The sequence below is a fragment of the Sceloporus occidentalis genome, unplaced genomic scaffold (assembly GCF_023333645.1).
Source record: "Sceloporus occidentalis isolate IW3139 unplaced genomic scaffold, rSceOcc1.0.p SCAF_45, whole genome shotgun sequence".
Lineage (NCBI taxonomy): Eukaryota > Metazoa > Chordata > Lepidosauria > Squamata > Phrynosomatidae > Sceloporus > Sceloporus occidentalis.
In genome coordinates this window covers 5,997,462-6,016,244 of record NW_028317025.1, presented here as the reverse complement: position 1 = coordinate 6,016,244, position 18,783 = coordinate 5,997,462, and the positions used below count along the sequence as shown (strand labels likewise).

The 18,783-nt window shown below is 43.3% G+C and overlaps 1 protein-coding gene across 1 annotated transcript; it reads right to left on the bottom strand.

The window, feature by feature from the left end:
- Window positions 1-332: 332 nt before the first annotated feature.
- Window positions 333-18,417, bottom strand: LOC149289521 (U6 snRNA-associated Sm-like protein LSm4). The gene is made up of 5 exons (XM_089490563.1): window positions 18,304-18,417; window positions 8,804-8,845; window positions 6,462-6,560; window positions 2,791-2,974; window positions 333-421 (listed from the first exon to the last, which is right to left on the bottom strand). The coding sequence occupies exons 1-5, from the start codon at window positions 18,415-18,417 to the stop codon at window positions 333-335; spliced, it is 528 nt and encodes a 175-aa protein (XP_089346689.1).
- Window positions 18,418-18,783: the final 366 nt, after the last annotated feature.

The window sequence follows — 18,783 nt, the reverse complement described above, 5'->3', positions numbered from 1 at the left end:
CCTGCGGCTTGTGAATGGTAAACTGTCTAATGCTTCTCCAGTGCCATAAGTTCATTCGCACGAGAAGACTTCCCAGAAACAGAAGTGGAGGGGGAGGGCATTTGTCTTATATCTGGTTCTGGACGGTCTCTGCTCTTAGAAGTAGTATGCGTCCCTCAGGCTGGTTGAAAACTACCATTTCAGAGATAGGGAGAGCAATCACAGTTAAAAAAAAAAAAAAAAAAAAGTACTTTTGACATCATGGGTTTGTTGAAAATTTGGAGAATTAACTCTTTAAATACTTGGCAGACAGTGTGTAGCCTTTTCTAGAATGAGGAAGAACAGTCATAACATTACTGCTTTCCAGCTTGCCTGCCTGGCTTCTTCTCCTGCTGTCCCCTGCCACCACCGGGAATTCCTCTCCCTCTTCCTCCAAAGACACCTGCAATCACCATGAAAGGAATTTACTTAAATGCACTTAAGGTCAGTGTGACTGTGCTCCAAAGATCATTTAGAAAGAACAGCTACAAACCATGTACATGTAATATTTTTAACATTTTAAACAAACCCATGCTGTGTTACCTTATCAATCAACAGGGTCTCTTGGTACCTAATGTATTAGGTTGCTGGCATTTGTAACATCTGAATGGTATACAGTACCATGTAAATTGTTGGTACTTTAAAATAGATGCAGACATTGAAAGCAAATGTAAATAAGAGCAAGCTCCTCTAACAGCTGCATTGGTGTGGACAGAGTTTAATAAACATTAAGTGAGATGAGCTAAGGGAAGACAGGGCATGGATTCAGCAATGTTCATATGTGTATTTTCTGAAAATTGTGCAGTCATTTAGATTGATTAGTATATTTACTAGGGCTGAAACAACTAATCGATAAAATCGATAATGAAAATCGTCAACGATTTTCATTATCGATTAATCGAATCGATTTTTATCGATTATAAAAATTATAATCCGACCTCAAACAGAGATCGTATTATAACACTAGAATCCAGATCCCCCGCAACGCTGCAGGGGACCTGGATTCCCCTCACTGTCGGCCGGTCTCTCACTTCCGTCTCTCTCCCCCTCCCATACACCCCTCTGACTCCTCCCCCCTCCCATACATCACTCTGCCTCTCTACCACCACTCTGGCTCCTCCCCCTCCCATACAGCACTCTGCCTCTCTACCCGGCTCCCTGGTGTCTTGTGAACCTCCGTGGCTGACAGGAGGCAGAGTGGAGTATGGGAGGGGGGAGGAGGCAGAGTGATGTATGGGAGGGGGAGGGGCCAAAGGGATGTATGGGAGGAGGCAGAGTGGAGTATGGGAGGGGGGAGGAGGCAGAGTGATGTATGGGAGGGGGAGGGGCCAAAGGGATGTATGGGAGGAGGCAAAGTGGTATATGGGAGGGGGAGGAGGCAGAGTGGAGTACGGGAGGGGGGAGGAGGCAGAGTGGAGTACGGGAGGGGGGAGGAGGCAGAGTGGAGTACGGGAGGGGGGAGGAGGCAGAGTGGAGTAAGGGAGGGGGGAGGAGGCAGAGTGGAGTACGGGAGGGGGGAGGAGGCAGAGTGGAGTACGGGAGGGGGGAGGAGGCAGAGTGGAGTACGGGAGGGGGGAGGAGGCAGAGTGATGTATGGGAGGGGGAGGGGCCAAAGGGATGTATGGGAGGAGGCAGAGTGGAGTATGGGAGGGGGGAGGAGGCAGAGTGATGTATGGGAGGGGGAGGGGCCAAAGGGATGTATGGGAGGGGGCAAAGTGGTATATGGGAGGGGGAGGAGGCAGAGTGGAGTACGGGAGGGGGGAGGAGGCAGAGTGGAGTACGGGAGGGGGGAGGAGGCAGAGTGGAGTAAGGGAGGGGGGAGGAGGCAGAGTGGAGTACGGGAGGGGGGAGGAGGCAGAGTGGAGTACGGGAGGGGGGAGGAGGCAGAGTGGAGTACGGGAGGGGGGAGGAGGCAGAGTGGAGTACGGGAGGGGGGAGGAGGCAGAGTGGAGTACGGGAGGGGCAGGAGCCAGAGTGGTGTACGGGAGGGGCAGGAGCCAGAGTGGTGTACGGGAGGGGCAGGAGCCAGAGTGGTGTACGGGAGGGGCAGGAGCCAGAGTGGTGTACGGGAGGGGCAGGAGCCAGAGTGGTGTACGGGAGGGGCAGGAGCCAGAGTGGTGTACGGGAGGGGCAGGAGCCAGAGTGGTGTATGGGTGAGTTATAGTGGTGTATGGGGGGTATTATGAATTTAAGGGCATATAGGGGGTATAAGGCATATCGATATTAGGCATATCAGGGGGGGCATAAAACATATCTGGGGGTAAAAGGTATATCAGGGGGCTCAGTTGCATATCACTGGCATATAAGAGGTATAAGGCATATCAGGGGGCACAGTGGAATCTGGCATATAAGAGGTATAAGGCATATATGGGGCAGAGTGGCAAGCTGGGTGTCAGATGTGCATAACCGGGGGCAGTTTGGTAAATAAAAAAAATGTAAACAAGGCTTTTTTCTCATAGTTTTTATTAAATATGAAAAATAGTTAACATATGAATTAATATTTACTAATAACTTTGTATTAAAACCTAGTTTGAGAAACACTGTTTGGGTTCTTGTAGCTTTTATTATGTCAGTAAAATAAGAAGGTGAATAGAGAGAGGCCATTGTGATAAAGAGATGAAAGTGTAAATTGTACATTTATTACATTATTTAAAATTGAAAAAAAAATTTTTTTTATCCGATTAATCGAAAAAATAATCGGCCAACTAATCGATTATTAAAATCATTAGTTGCAGCCCTAATATTTACACAGAACGTTCACAGTTTAATTACCTCGTCCAGTACCTCCAGCTCCTCTACCCTTCATCTGTTTCTGTTGCTGCATCCCTCCACGACCTCTGCCCTTTGACATAACTTCCTCCTTCACCATATCAATGATTTCATCAGGAATGCGCAAGTATTTTATAGTGCTACCACGTATGTAACACTCGGGCATCCGCCAGAATTTATCACCATCCTGTTGAAGAGGAATAAAAAGCACCACTGATTTAAGAGGATTTTTATAAAACAGTAGGGATGATTATAGGGCTGCAACAACTAATCGATAAAATAGATAATGAAATCCATTGGCAACGATTTTCATTATCGATTAGTTGAATGCTCTGTGCAATGTTTTACGGTTTAGATTTAGATGGTGTGACAGGAGGTCCTGTACCCCGACTGGGTACACCGCCTAACATTGCTTACTTCCCGGGACTTCAGCAGTTAACCTTCTCAGTGCTAGACAGAACTAGCGGAAGAGATGATGCAGGACTTCGTTGGAATGGACCCGCGCTGGCGCTGCAGCTGACCAAGATCTAGCTGATGACTTTATTGTGAAAAAACACAGCCTTATACCCAAACTCAGATTAGGAGATAATCCCATCATTACAAACAATACCCTGCCTAGACAGCCTAGTGCCACAATCAGGCCACCAAGCACAGCAATGCTCATATTACCCTAAATCAATGTTTTCGGGGTGATCCCAAGGTACTTCCTCTACTAACCACCCCTCATCTGAGCCCCACCACAAGTGGCATATTTGTGCAAAAGAGCACTCTGGTGGGGCCCAAGGGCTTCCAATATATTTAGGGTTATAAAGTCCAGGGGGCACTCCTGCAGATCCTAGCCGACAAATAGTTCGAGAATTACGGCGAAAACCTGATCAGGTAAAGGTCAAGGAGAGTAAAGATCCAATGGATTCGAGTCACACAAGGGTTGGATATTACGCCTGGGCACAACCAAGACAGGTAAACAATTTATGCAGCCCTGGTTTAACCCCTTGACGACAACTGACATGCCAGGTACATTGTAGCTTTAAATGGGTGTAGAAAGGGATCTACCATTGCTTTCTTCATTTAAACAGTGTTCTTGTAATGCCTCAATGTCATGGAATTCAGCAACGAGATCGGCAGCAAAGGGCCCACGTGGCGCCTCCCCCAGACGGTCGCCATATATTGTATGTCGACAGAAACCCAGTTAAAAAGAGCTTAGAAGCCGATCAACGATTACCTCCTAAGATTAAATGGTATCTCTGAAAAGCCTTGATAGTGAGGCATTCAGCAACACAAAAAACCTCCGGAGAGAGGTCACAAGCGCCACTGCGAGAGAATTTTGCCTTTCGCAAGATGGCGGCGTCCTTTAAAAGAATGTTTCCGAGAGGGTCTCTCTAGACCAGGGAACAAGCACTGCATTCCACCAATGGAGTTCAGCTTTCTAATCGCAATCTGATTAATAAAATAAATAAAGCTAAAAAATGAGCTTTACGAACCTCATCCCCTATTTGCAACTCTGCCCCCCAGACTTACCAATGCATCCTCATACTTGCCTCTCGTGCTTCAGACTCCCTGGTGTCTAGTGGGGGCAGCCAGAGAACGTCTGCGCGACGCGCAGAAACAACCTCTGTTGCTACCCGGCACTTCTATGACTGAGCACGTCACGCTGGCACTCAGTCATAGCAGGCCTGGTGGAAGTGCCGGGTAACAGCGGAGGCTGGCTAGCAGTCGTTGTGGGAGATCCTCCTGTCTGGCAGCTGGTGAACGTCTGCACTTTGTGCACCGACAACCTCCCGCTGCTGGGGCTTCTATGGTGGAGCACTGGAAGGTCATGTCACGCCGGCACTCTGTTTTATGAGTCCCGGGCAGCAACAGAGATTGTTTGTGCGCACAGTTCAGATGTCCACTGGCTGCCAGACTGGAGGATGCAGGGCTCCTGCAGCGCTGCGGGGGATCTGGATCTTAGTCTTATAGTCAGACCTCTATTTGAGGTTGGATTTTAAAAAAAGCTTGAGCCATATGTATGAGTTAAGATTTGTTGCCAAGATAGGACATGTAGTACTTTTGAAGGTCTGCATATACAGCAAACCTAGTGACTATAAACACTTTATACTACAAGAATTGTTCTAGCAAAACATTACTTTTGCTTTCTCAGGTTCCACCTAGTGGTCATGTTATGAATCCACCACATCATAACATGTCTAAAATTAACCATCTGAAAACTGTGTCTTGTACCTAAATATTAAACAAGCAAAATATATGCAATGTAAATTCTGTTTATTTATTAGAAGATTATTAAAACTCATACTTAACTCTTTGCTGGACTATGTCGGAATATATCTGAGAAAATATTTTACAGCTTGTGGTTCAAGGTTGGATTTCCTAAAGACCACTAGATGTCGCTATTATAAAGGAAGAATTAGCCTTCGGAGAATCAGAGTGATTCTGAATGTGATTTAAGTGATGAAGATGATTATAAAAAAAGCTTCATACAATGAAAAAAGAGAGACTAACATAATATATGGTTTTTCCAGTCCCTCAGCAAATCATGCTGCCTCCACCTGAGAAACATCTCCCGAATCCGCCCTTTCCTCACACAAGAAGCCACCAAGTTACCAATCCACTACCCTGTGATATCCCGCCTGGATTATTGCAACTCCCTACTAACTGGTCTCCCCCTCTCCAATCCATTCTCAACACTGCAGCCAGATTAATTTTTCTCTGCCGCCGTTCCTCATCCACTGCCCCACAATGCCAATCACTTCATTGGCTATCCACACCCTTCAGAATCAAATTTAAACTTCTGACCCTGACCTATAGAGACCTCAACAACTCTGCACCATCTTAAATCTCTATCCACATCCCACTCACGTATTATGGATTTCACCCCAGCCACACCCCTCCTGTGGAATTCCCTTCCCCCAATCTGAAAACCCACCTGTTCAGGGAAGCGTACAACATTCCTTCCCAGTACTCCCAACCATCATCATAATCAAGCCACCTGAACAATCAACCACAACACATTATCAGAACCAGATCAACTCATCCCCATCCAAGCAGTCCTCTCCTATTGTCTCACTTCCCCCTCAACCACCGACTGGATTGTAAGCTCGCAAAAGCAGGGTCCTCTTCTCCTTTGCACCAGTTTGTTATCGTATGTGTTAAAATTGTTCTTCTGACTATAACAGCACTGTGGAATCTGCCGGCGCTTTATAAATAAATGTAATTAATAATGTATTAGAATAGTATTTAACCCTTCAGTCCCCTATGGACGTAGCGTTACGTTAAAAAAAACGCATCCCAATAATCCCCTATGGACGCACCGCTAGGTCCAGCCCTTCTTGCAGGGGAGATCAGGCTGTTGCTTTAACAGCCTGGACTCCGCCCTCCGATGAGGCACAGACGCTGCGATCTCTATGCAAGTCTGCAGCGACTTGCAGAGATCACAGTGTGATCGCTGCAGGGGGATCGCGGGGAGGAGAAACCATGTTTTCAGTTTCGGCCAAGTGAATGCTGAATTTTCGGTTTCGGTCTAGAATTTTCATTTAGGTGTCATCCCTATTTGTAAACATTATATATCCTTGATCGTAGACTGAACAATGAAATGTATTATTTGGGAAAGTGTCAAGCCTGCTTTAAGCAAGGAAAGAAACAGAGGGGTGCTCTAGATAATGAATACTTTAACTTACCCTAGAGGTACAAATAACTTCTCTCAGATTTATGTTCATCCAGTTGTCACAGCTCACCAGGTGACCATTGTAGGTTTCTCCATTCTTTAATTCCACCAACTATGGAAAACAGGAAATGTGTTATGAGTAAGACTGCATTTGCCAACTATGGATAAATCACTTGATCCTGTTAGTGTCTGACTGCAAGTAAAACTTGTTTCCAGGGTTGCAACTAACAATTATTTTCATAATCGATTAGTTGGCCGATTATTTTTTCGATCAGATTTTAAAAAAAAATGCAAATTTTTCGTTTATTTAAAATAAAAACAATTTACATTAAGATGCGTCATTAACACTTATCTCTTTATCACAATGGCATTTCTCTATTTGCCTTCTTATTTTACGGACATAATAATTAAAGCTATATTTTAAAAGGTACAAGAACCCAAAAACATTTTATTTCTCAAACTAAGTTTTACCAAAATTCCAAAAAAAAAAAACTATCTTTTCATATTTAATAAGAACTATGATTGAGAAAAATGACTTTTCTTTTATTTGCCAACCTGCCCCCAGCTATGCACATCTCACCCCCCGCTTGCCACTTTGCCCCAGAAATGCCTTATACCTCCTATATGCCAGAGATGCCACTGTGCCCCCTGATATCCCTTATACCTCCTAGATGCTACTCTGTCCCGATATGCCTTTTACCCCGATATGCCACTGTGCCCCCCTAATATGCCTTATAGCCCCCTATATGCCACTCTGCCCCCTGATATGCCTCATAGCCCCCTATATGCCACTGTGCCCTCCGATATTCCTTATACCCCCTATATGCCACTGTGCCCCTGATATGCCTTATACCCCCGATATGCCGCTGTGCCCCTGATATAAGAAAAACTGACCGTGCTAAAATATAAAAGAAAAATATGCTTTAATAAATATAGACAAAAAAGAAAATACACAATACAAGTATATATATTAGGGCTGCAACTAACAATTATTTTAATAATCGATTAGTTGGCCGATTATTTTTTCGATTAATCGATTAAAAAAAAACAATATGCAAATTTTTCATTTATTTAAAATAATTTAATGAACTGGATGTTAAAAAACAACTTAAAATTTACATTAACATTCTTATTTTGTTATGATGTAATAAAAAACAATATTTTCAAAGTACAAGAACCCAAACACAATATTTATGAAACAAAATAACCCCAAACATTCTGAAAAGAGGTGGACTATTACTGTTCAAGAAACTTTGCCCCAGCCCTGGCACTCTGCACCCAGCACTTTGCACCCTGGCCTGGCACTTTGCACCCAGGCCTGGCACTTTGCCCCTGCACCCAGTCTCCAACTCTGCCCTGCACCCAGCCCTGCCCCCACACTCACCCACACTCTGCCCTGCACCCACACCCTGCATCCCCACCCCCACTCTGCCCTGCCCCCAGTCTCCTGCCCTGCCCCCACACTCACACCCTGCATCCCCACCCCCACTCTGCCCTGCACCCACACTCACACCCTGCCCTGCATCCCCTGAAACCCCACCCCCGCGAACCGCTCTGTGCGAATGGAGCCACTCGTACAGAGCGATTCGCACATAGACATGAAGAATACTTACCTCCGGAACGCGTCACATCCGTCACGTAACTAAAAGAAGGCGGAGACTGCAGAGCGTGTAGCAGAAGCGGGGAACGCTCGCGGAGGTAAGTAAAAGGAGCCGAGTGCTCCAACAACTAATCGATCACTCGATTAATCGATAACGGAAAGCGTCGACAACGATTTCCGTTATCGATTATTATCGATTCGTTGTTTCAGCCCTAATATATATATATGGACAATACAAACAAATCAAATATTACAGCAATCAAGAAATAAAAGACAAATTAAGGAATGCACATAATTAATAGATCCCAAAAAAATTCTACCTGCCCAACCGGGGGTTAATATATCAACAGAAGAAACACGGGGCGACTGGTAAGGGGAGGCATATAGGGGGTTAAAAGGCATTACTACGGGCAGAGGGGCATATAGGGGGTTAAAAGGCATTTCTGTAGGCAGAGTGGCATATAAGGGGGTATAAGGTATATCTGGGGGGCAGAACCGCAAGCCATGGGGCAGACGCGCATAACAGGAAATTTAAAAAAAAACAATTTTTCTCATAGTTTAGTGAAAAATAGTTTACATGTGAATATTTACAAGTAAAACATCTTTCCTATTGGGTAGTCTTATATTAAGGCTTTTTTTTTCTTCATAAATTATTATTAAAATTTTTGGGGGGCCGTTGTTCTAATCAAGCAAATAAGTTGATGATTTGTGTAAGTTAATGAGGAAAGCAAGTGATTCTACATAGCATTACTTACCATAGGGTGATTCTGAGCAGTTTTCAATAAAGATAATGGAAGCTGGGAGAAAAAATAAATAAGTAAATATACATACACACACACACACAAACGAGGTAGCAGCATTTAACATGCCATGAACGTATAACACATTACAAACACACAAAAAGGTCAGGATTACAGAGGTTTTAGCAGAATGATTACTTATTTGTCACTTCTAAATAGATAAAATAGCGGGTATGAGCTAAAAGATTATATTTAGTGCTTGCGTGAAACATGTTACAGAGTAAATGCACGACATTCAAGTCCTTAATCAGGTAATAATTGTTTTTTTTTTCAAATTAAAGCTTCTTTGTATTAACAAGAGATCGAGGTTTACATAAAACATATCCAGCTTTGCTCTTAGTCAATGTTCAATTCCCCCCTAACTCGCCATGTTTCACTTTGTCCCGCGTTGCCTCACAGCCACCTCCTTATAATCACTCCGGCAACAAGCAGCGCGCGTCAACCGACACCAGACTGACGGCTTCCGCCACAAATAAAACCTCAGAGTTCCACCTCAACGCTATCCAATCAGCGTTTGTGTTCTATCGGGATCTCACGTAAATACGTACTGACGAAATTGCGTTCCAATAAATGATGGCTCTCTTTGATTGGCGGAAGAGTGTTAAGGGTTTTTTGTGTTTTTCGACGAATTGTTTAGTCATTTTTGTTTTGTTATATTTTGGATTTAACCCCTTAAGGACCGGGCTCATTTTTCGTTTTGTACCCTGTGGGACCGAGGCTGTTTTGACACTTTTGTGGTGCTTGTGTTCAGCTGTAATTTTCTCCTCACCCATTTAGTGTACCCACATAAGTTATATATTGTTTTTTTCAGGACAAGATGGGCTTTCTTCAGATACCATTATTTTGATCGTATCATCTTATTTACTATAAAAAAAATAAAAAAAACATGGTGCAAAATTGAAAAAAAAAACACATTTTATGACTTTTATTTGAAAAATCTTTTACTCACCTAAAAAAGCAAGTAAAAAAACTAGCTAAATAGATTCTACTACTTGTCCTGAGTTTAGAAATACCCAATGTTTTTATGTTTTTTTGCTGTTTTTTGTAAGTTATAGGGCAATAAGTACAAGCAGCGTTTTATGATTTCCAAATCTTTTTTAACAAATCTGGTCAGTCTGCCTCCATCTCCTCTTTGGAACATCTTTGAAGCCGGTTAACTCAATTTAACCCATTCAAACCATATATTTTTGAAAACTAGACACCCCAGGGTATTCCAAATGCTGTTATTTTAACCCTTTCCATGCACCAATTATACAACTACACTTTGTCAAACTTTGTAATAGTAATTTTTTTTATTTTTTTTCCCACACAAATTGTACTTTAGTTATAGATATACAGGTGCTGGTATATGTCACTGTCAAACAACACCCCAATATGTGTTCAGCAACATCTCCTGAGTACAGCGATACCCCACATGCATGGGTTTGTCAGATTGTTTGGCTGGTAAAAGGCTACTTTTGGGGCATGCGTAATTCAGGTGGTCATTTGGTCATTGTGCCTCCCTCTCCTCTTTGGAATATCTTTGAAGCCGGTTAACTCAATTTAACCCATTCAAACCATATATTTTTGAAAACTAGACACCCTAGGGTATTCCAAATGCTGTTATTTTAACCCTTTCCATGCACCAATTATAGAACTACACTTTGTCAAACTTTGTAATAGTAATTTTTTTTTCACACAAATTGTACTTTAGTTATAGATATACAGGTCCTGGTATATGCCACTGTCAAACAACACGCCAATGTGTGTTCAGGAACATCTCCTGAGTGCAGTGATACCCGACATGCATGGGTTGTCGGGTTGTTTCAGATTTAAAATGCCACATTTGGGAAGTGCGCTTTTTTTCTCCATTTTGGTCAGTCTGTACCTATGCCCTATCTTTGAGCTAGGCCACTCCAATTTACCCCATCAGCCATTTTTTTATATATTAGACACCCCTTGGGTATTTGAAGTGCTTTTATTTTAACTCTTTGTTGAGATTTTTGAGAAATTTTAGCACTTGCTCAAAATAATAAACTTTATTTTTTAATACTTTTTTTATATTTTTTTTTACACATTTTGCTGGTACTGGATGGTTCATCTAGTGACATCACTGCATAATTATTTTTAAATGTTAGCACATTTTTTTTTCCATTTTTTATTTATTTTTATTTTTTTTGAATATTTTACTAATCACATAGTGATTAGAAAGCTGGGCTCCATTGACTTGCATGGTTGAATGCAGTACCTGTATTCAACCAGCAAGTGGAGCCAGTTCTCTAGAGGGTCTGGAGACCCTCTAGCGAACTTTTTCGTCTTTATTGTTTTATTTCCCGGGCCGCCGCCATCTTGCTTGATGGCGAAGATCACCGGCAGCGGCGGCTGTGACCGCTCTCCGGAGCGGTCACAGCCCACCCAGAGGTAAGTGTTTGGTGTCGCTGGATGCCTCCTGATCAAGGCATTCCAGCGACACCATTTAAGTTTAGGAGGCGAACGTTGATCGCCTCCTAAACGCTTTTAAAACGGGCGTCCGCCGCCATACAATGTATGGCGGCTGTTGACGCCCCGGGGAGGGGCCAGACATGGCCCCCGATGCCGATCTCGGCCTTGCTGAATGCCTCGACATCGAGGCATTGCAGCAAGGCCGTTTAAGCGAAGAAAGTGATCCTTGATCGCTTTCTAAGCTTATTTAATTTTTTGACGGTTCAGGACCGTCAAAGGTCATTTAGTGACCTTCTTGTTATGACGGTCCTGAACCGGCAAAGGTCGCGAAGGGGTTAAACGATCACAAGTTAAATGAATAATTATAAATACAATTGTAGATAAAAAAAAAAGATCTCCAGAAACACTCATATCAGGGAGACTGTGAGTCGAGTCTCAAGGTCACGCAGTCAGTACCCGATTCATTTATTGAGGTGTATGGGAAAACTCCCAATTACTGTAATTTTTATATGCCTACCGGTCTGTAAAAAAATGAAACACATTGTATTAACACCTTCAGTCCTTCATAACACCTTCAGGTTTTTCATAACCAAAGGACCAAACTATTTTTTCCCACATATTTGCTTATGTTTTTCTTCTGTGTCACAGTTGAACAATGACTTAATTTATGTTCAGCAACATATCCTGATGCCAGTCACGTATATATATTCTAGGGGACCACATCAATACATTACCTATTGCCCTATATTCATACCTTGGAATTCCTTAGGGACTGCCTGCTGATTTTTTTTTTTCCTTCTTTTTGTTTTTGCACCGTTCCTAGTTCAGTATGGCTCGAGATCATGTTATTATTATTATTATTATTAATATTCTTTTATTACATGCCAACAAATAATGTAATGTAAATATATATTAACATACCTAGGAACTCTCCGGGTTTGACCTGGACATTGCCGGGTGAGCGCTGCTCCTCCTGTTCTCCAGGTCAAGACCTGAATCCTCCGAGTCGCGGGAGCGGGGTATTGACACGCCCCGATCCCTGCCCATTTTTCCTTTAAATGGTGGTGTTTCCCGCTGCCGACGTCAGCAGGAACTCCCACCGACGTTCTGACCGTGTCCCGTGAGGGAAGGCTCAGGGTAGCCAGAGCATGGAAGTTCCCAGGTATGTATATTAATACATACAGATATATATCAGGAGTTAAGGACCCTGCATGTAAACTTGCAATGTAGCCTTTTGGTACATTTACACAAAGTTCCTGGCAGGAATGGTGTACTTTTGAGGGTCCCGCTCATGAGCATACAATCTAAAGGAGTAGTATGGGTAAATGAAACAAAAGGAGGGATGAAAAGAGGGAGTAGTTGCGCTCTTGTAGCAGCAATCAGGGCTAAATAGATTCAGGATGCAAAAGAGGAAGTATAAATTAAACAAACAGAGGGGCAGGTGGCTGGTTTAGTGCTTGCTAGCTCGCAGCTTGGGACGTAACAGAACGGCTACAAGAAAATAAAGAGAGGTGAAATAACTGAATGTTCATTTAGGTAAAAGGGGTGTCCCACCAGGTTGCTCTAATGAAATTACACTATGCTTGTGGAAGGCAACACTCGCAGGTGGTTACAGAGAGGGAGCTCATTTGGGAACCCTGGTTTTATTACCCATCTTTAAGACCAGGGTTTTAGCACATTATTCTTGGAGGCATTTCCAACGCCGTCCCTCAGGGTCCCAAAGTCGTATCAAACTGCTTTTTGGAACATAACATCCTCGGACCCTTAGTGCTCTATTGGTACCCCGGGATCGAGCCCGCTCCCTCTTGATCACCCCGAAATAGTGAGTTTTTCTCAGGTGGGCATTGCTGCCCATAGAACTGTATGGAGGTGCCGGGCTGGCTGGTATTTAATGGGATTATACTCATTAGCCAATTATGTTGTTCTCAATAAAGTAAATTCCTGTTTTACCTCAATACCAGTTCTGTCTTGTTATTTTGATAAGTCTTGGTGCTGTCCTTCTCAGGTCAGTAAACCACTGTATTGGTATGCTACAGTGCCACCGAGGTTCCTGCGGAGCATTGTTTTCCTGCTGTCTTCGGCGCTAGCTACATCTGACTATTGAAATCTTGTATTCATGGTGGCTACTGGGAGAACGAGGCGGGTATGGGTCAGTCCCGTCACAACTATTATAAAACAAAGTACAGATAATAAAAGTCACAAGAGGGGCTAAGCAGCTGGCAGACAAGTATAAAGGGATTTGCAGAATCACAGCTGATTTTGCAAAAATGCAATGCTTTTGCAGAGATCATGGAAGCTTTTCGCTCCCATAAAGTAACATACAGGTGAGGATTTTCTAGTAAAGCTGTTAATGAGAAGGGAGGGTCCCACGTTTGTGTTTTCTTCACCTAAGGAAAGAAAAATAGCATTGATTACCTGGGGATTGTGTATCCTCTCCAGGGAAGAATGTGTCAGATGCTGGGGTGTCCCCATCATCTCCAAAGAAGTTAAAGCTAGACTGGAATGCCATATAAAGTGGAAAATCAGTCTGAAGATCCACGGAATATGGGAATAAGAAGAGGAAATCCTTAGAGCTGTGTGTTTGAGACTTTGTAATATAAGTTATGTCATATAACTCAATATGGGGCTTGCCAACTATAGATTCACTGGGACTGCAGCAGTTGTTTTTTTTCTTTAAAACATTTTTTTTTAAAATATAAAAAATAATCTAGGAGCCATTCTTTTAAGTATTGTTCCTATTGTACTTTAGTAATACTCTTATACTACCATTAATACATATTTATGACAAAGTTAGTCCTTGGACTCTGAATGGGTGCAAATTATTTTAGTACCGGAAATACTGAATTGGGTTTAAGTTGCACATTTATACTACTAGCAAAACCTCTTAATTTTGGACAACACAAATAATACAATTGTAATAATACATTGGTAAAAATAAACATCATTGAAAAATTAGGCAGGGCAGGCGGTCTTCGAGGCCGGAAGTAGGAAGCTGCTGGCCGCTGCCTCAGAAGACTGGTGGCGGCTCGAGGAGGTCTTCGGAGCGGGTCCCGCAGCGAGTACAAGCACATGTGATTAGAGGACTGTATAGTCAAAAAACTTGCGGCTGCGAACGGTTCTTCGGGTGTTGCGGACGGGAGCAGGCAGTCAGACAATGTACCTGCAGGTCCCAGTAATCCCGCGCACTCCTGCAAGTATGATGGATGATTTGTATCTGTGAATGAGGGAATGAATGAGTATATGAATGTTTGTGAATGATATTTGCGGGAGCGGGCAGGATAGGACACATATGTTGCAGGAGCGGGCGGAAGTGGACACTAGGGCTGCAACCAACGATTATTTTCATAATTGATTAGTTGGCCAATTATTTTTTCGATTAATCGGATAAAAAAATAAACAATATGCAAATGTTTCATTTATTTAAAATAAAAACGTATAATGTACATTAAGATGTGTCATTAACACTTTTATCTCTTTATCACAATGGCATTTCTCTATCCGCCTTCTTATTTTACTGACATAATAATTAAAGCTATATTTTAACAAGAACCCAAACACATTATTTCTCAAACTAAGTTCTACCAAAATACCCAAAAAAAAGTTTTACTAGTAAATATTAATTAATGTAAAATATTTTTTCATATTTCATAAAAACTATGATTGCGAAAAATGCCTCGTTTTCTTTTATTTGCCAACCTTCCCCCGAGTTATGCACATTCTCACCCCTAGCTTGCCACTCTGCCCCAGAAATGCCTTATACCCTCCTATATGCCACTCTGCCATCCCTTATACCTCCTGTATGCCACTCTGTCCCCTGATATGCCTTTAACCCCCGATATGCCTAATAGCCCCCTATATGCCACTGTGCCCACCCAATATACGTTATAGCCCCCTATATGCCACTGTTCCCCCTGATATGCCTTATAGCCCCCTATATGCCACTGTGCCCTCCGATATTCCTTATAGCCCCCTATATGCCACTATGCCCCTGATATGCCTTATAGCCCCCTATATGCCTTATAGCCCCCTGATATGCCTTATACCCCAATATGCCACTGTGCCCCCTGATTTGCCTTACACCCCCGATATGCCACTGTGCCCCCTGATGTACCTTATACCCCCGATATGCCACTGTGCCCCCTGATGTGCCCCCTAATATGCCTTATAGCCCCTTTTATGCCACTGTGTCCCCTGATATGCCTTATAACCCCCTGATATAAGAAAAGCTGACAGCGCTAAAATAGGTCTAAAAATATATGCTATAATAAATATAGATAATACACAATACAGTATAAATATATATAAATATATGGACAATGCAAACCGGGGGTTAATACCGTATTTGCTCGATTATAAGACGACCCTGATTATAAGACGACCCCCCAAAATCAAAATATTAATTTAGGAAAAAAACTAAAAGCCTGAATATAAGATGACCCTATAGGAAAAAAGTTTTACCAGTAAATGTTAATTCATGTAAACTAATTTTCATATTTAATAAAAGCTATGATTGAGAAAAATATATTTTTTATTTCCTTTTATTTGCCAACCTGCCCCCCCCAGTTATGCACATCTGCCCCCAGGCTTGCCACTCTGCCCCCAGAAATGCCTTATACTCCCCTATTTGCCACTCTGCCCCATGATGTGCCTTTTAACCCTCTATATGCCACTCTGCCTCCAGAAATGTCTTATACCCTCCTATATGCCACTGTGCCCCATGATATGCCTTTTAACCCCCTATGTGCCCCATGATATGCCTTTTAACCCCCTATATGCCCCTCTGCCCCATGATATGCCTTATACCCCTATATGCCACTCTGGCATATAGGGGGTTAAAATGCATTTCTGGAGGTGTATATATATATATCTATATATCTATATATATATATATAACTGCTAACAGCAATCACACGCCTATCAAGCCAAGGCAGCCAGTACATGCTGGAACCTGGGGATGATAGTAGTGGGATTACAGCCTCCCTATGCCATGCTACCACCACCACCCCCTTACACATCCATGCTATCATACACACACTCATTCACAAACATTTGAAGACTTCTGCAGGGGCCCGGCTGTGCGAGCAACTTCTCTGGCCCCGCCCCCAGAGGAAGGAGGGGGGAGGTAGAGTAATGTGAGGACTGTGCTAGCTTCCTGTTCTCCTGCTTCTAGTAGCAGAGACGCTGCTTGCGACGAAAGCCCGGTAAGCAGCACGGCCCCAGCAGAATGAGGTCTGATTAGAAGACGACCTCGATTATAAGACGAGGGGTATTTTTCAGAGCATTTGTTCTGGAAAAAACCTCGTCTTAAAATCGAGCAAATACGGTATATCAACAAAAGAAACACGGGGCAAATAAGCATAAAGATAATACTCCAGGCTTAGCTCACCCAGTGGTGCTTATTTGTCCCGTTTTTCTTCTGTTGATATATTAACCCCTGGTGGGGCAGGTAGAAGTGGAAGTGAAGGGAATTAGCCGAGGTTGCGCACATTGCGCACTAAAATCTAAATCCGCTGCAGGGGACCTGGATCCTCTCCGGCAGCCGGTGGGGGTCTGTACGATGCGCACAGACAGCCTCCGCTTCTATCCTCCACTTCCGTTGGGGCTTCCATGATGGAAGCCGCACTGGAAGGTCACGTGACGCCGGGTTCAGTAATAGAAGCCCCAGCGGAAGTGGAAGGGAGAAGCGGAAGTGGAGGGGAGAAGCAGAGGATGTCTGCGCGTTTTGCACAGACCCTCACCGGCTGACAGAGGATAATCCAGGTCTCCTGCAGCTCCGCGGGGGATCTGGATTCTAGTGTTATAATCCAATCTCTATTTGAGGTCTGATTATAGAAGAAGGGGAGTTTTTCAGAGCATTTGATCTGAAAAAGCTAATTTTGTAAATCGATAAAAATCGATTCAGCTAATCGATAATGAAAATCGTGGACAACGATTTTCATAATTGGTTATTATCGATTTTATCAATTTGTTGTTGCAGCCCTGAGTGGAGCGGGCGGTATTGGTCAGAAATTCAGCGGGATTAAGAAAACTGTCCCGCACAGGGCTCTACATGTGATATTCTTTATCGTTTCATTCAAGGGCTGTTCAATCTGTTGTTTTTTTTGTTAAATTCAGAAATGGAAGATACTCTTTTATACTCGACCAAATACAAAGAGCGAATTGAGATGCTTGCCTTCAGGTTTGTTGCATACTCATTTACTCTTTAATGCCTAGAGGGTGATGTAGTACTCCTTTTTTATCATCCCACAAATTTTACTCAAGATTAGATTAGTTTTTCATAGATAAGGTTGAATCTTTTTTGGCCTCAACAAATAGAGTCTGTTCTGAAACAAATTAAAGAATATTGTGATGAGAACAACCTACCAGAAATTATACAAGAATTCTTATGGAATGTACACAAAGCAGTGCTTAGGAGCAGATTTAGAAGTTTACAAAAAAGCGTGCAAAAGTTGATCTATCTCTAAATTGAGATACATGATTTAGAGAGTAAAATGAATCCTACTTTAGACTGGATAAGCAGAATCCAAACTATCAAATTGGATAAAATGGACATCAGTCTTGAAAAACCGAAAATATGCTTAAAAAAGAAAAACAACTATATTACTCTGAAGGCATTAGAACAGGTACATTATTAGCCCGCAAGCTTTGCATGCAAACAGTAACATCTTGCTCACAATTTATCATAGGTGGTCAAGGTAAGAGTCAGCATGCACAGAAATGAAAATTCGGGACCAAAACCGAAAATTCAGGATTCACTTGGCCGCAAATCCCAGAATCACCGGAAAGGCTCCAAGCTATCAGAGGAAGACACTGTTGTAAAATGAGGGGGTGAAACTGCCCCGACAGGTCCAGGAGCACGTGAGGTACCAAAGGCAGCAGGAGTGGTGTGTCCGCACACAGTTCCAAGAGGAATGGGAACCAAGGCTGAGCCGGCCACAGAGGGGTGATCAGTAACACTGACACCCTCTGGAGTCGGATCATGTGGAGCGGATCAGCGCAAAGGGGGGAAAGCATAAGCCCCAGGGGGGCCAAACCTGTAGGAAAGCGTCCACCTGTAGGAAAGCGTCCAGTTGTGTGTTCAGCCTGGAGGCGAACATGGCGTCCAGGAGCCCGGAACACTGCGCTGTCCAATTTTCAGTCGCCGACATCGCTCCAATGTCGAGAGAACCAATCTGCTACCGTGTTGTCAGAGCCTGGTAGATATTCTGCCTTCAGGGTGATATGGTTGGCGAGGTAGAATCATAAAGCTCTTTGGTGAGGTCCGTGAGCAGGCGAGAGCACGTGCCCCCAAGCCGATGTACGGCCGAAACATTGTCCATCCGCAGGAGAAGACAGCAATCGGAACGACCCTCAGCCAAGCTCTTGATGGCAAAAGAGCCGGCGATCAGTTCCAGGCAATTGATATGTAATTGCCTCTCCTCTGAGGACCAACATCCCCCCGACGGTCCGGATGCCCCCCAACCGAACGTACTGGCATCTGGCTCTAAAACCAGGTCGGAAGGAGCTCCAAAGAT

What these genes read in the sequence shown, in the direction of transcription:
- LOC149289521 (XM_089490563.1), bottom strand. Translation starts at nt 18,417, where the DNA reads ATGTCGGCGACTGAAAATTGGACAGCGCAGTGTTCCGGGCTCCTGGAC. An exon ending in AAGTTATTTGTACCTCTAGG is followed by an intron (nt 2,975 to 6,461) that starts GTAAGTTAAAGT and finishes CCTCTTCAACAG; the next exon opens with GATGGTGATAAATTCTGGCG. An exon ending in AGCTGGAGGTACTGGACGAG is followed by an intron (nt 422 to 2,790) that starts GTAATTAAACTG and finishes TGGTGATTGCAG; the next exon opens with GTGTCTTTGGAGGAAGAGGG.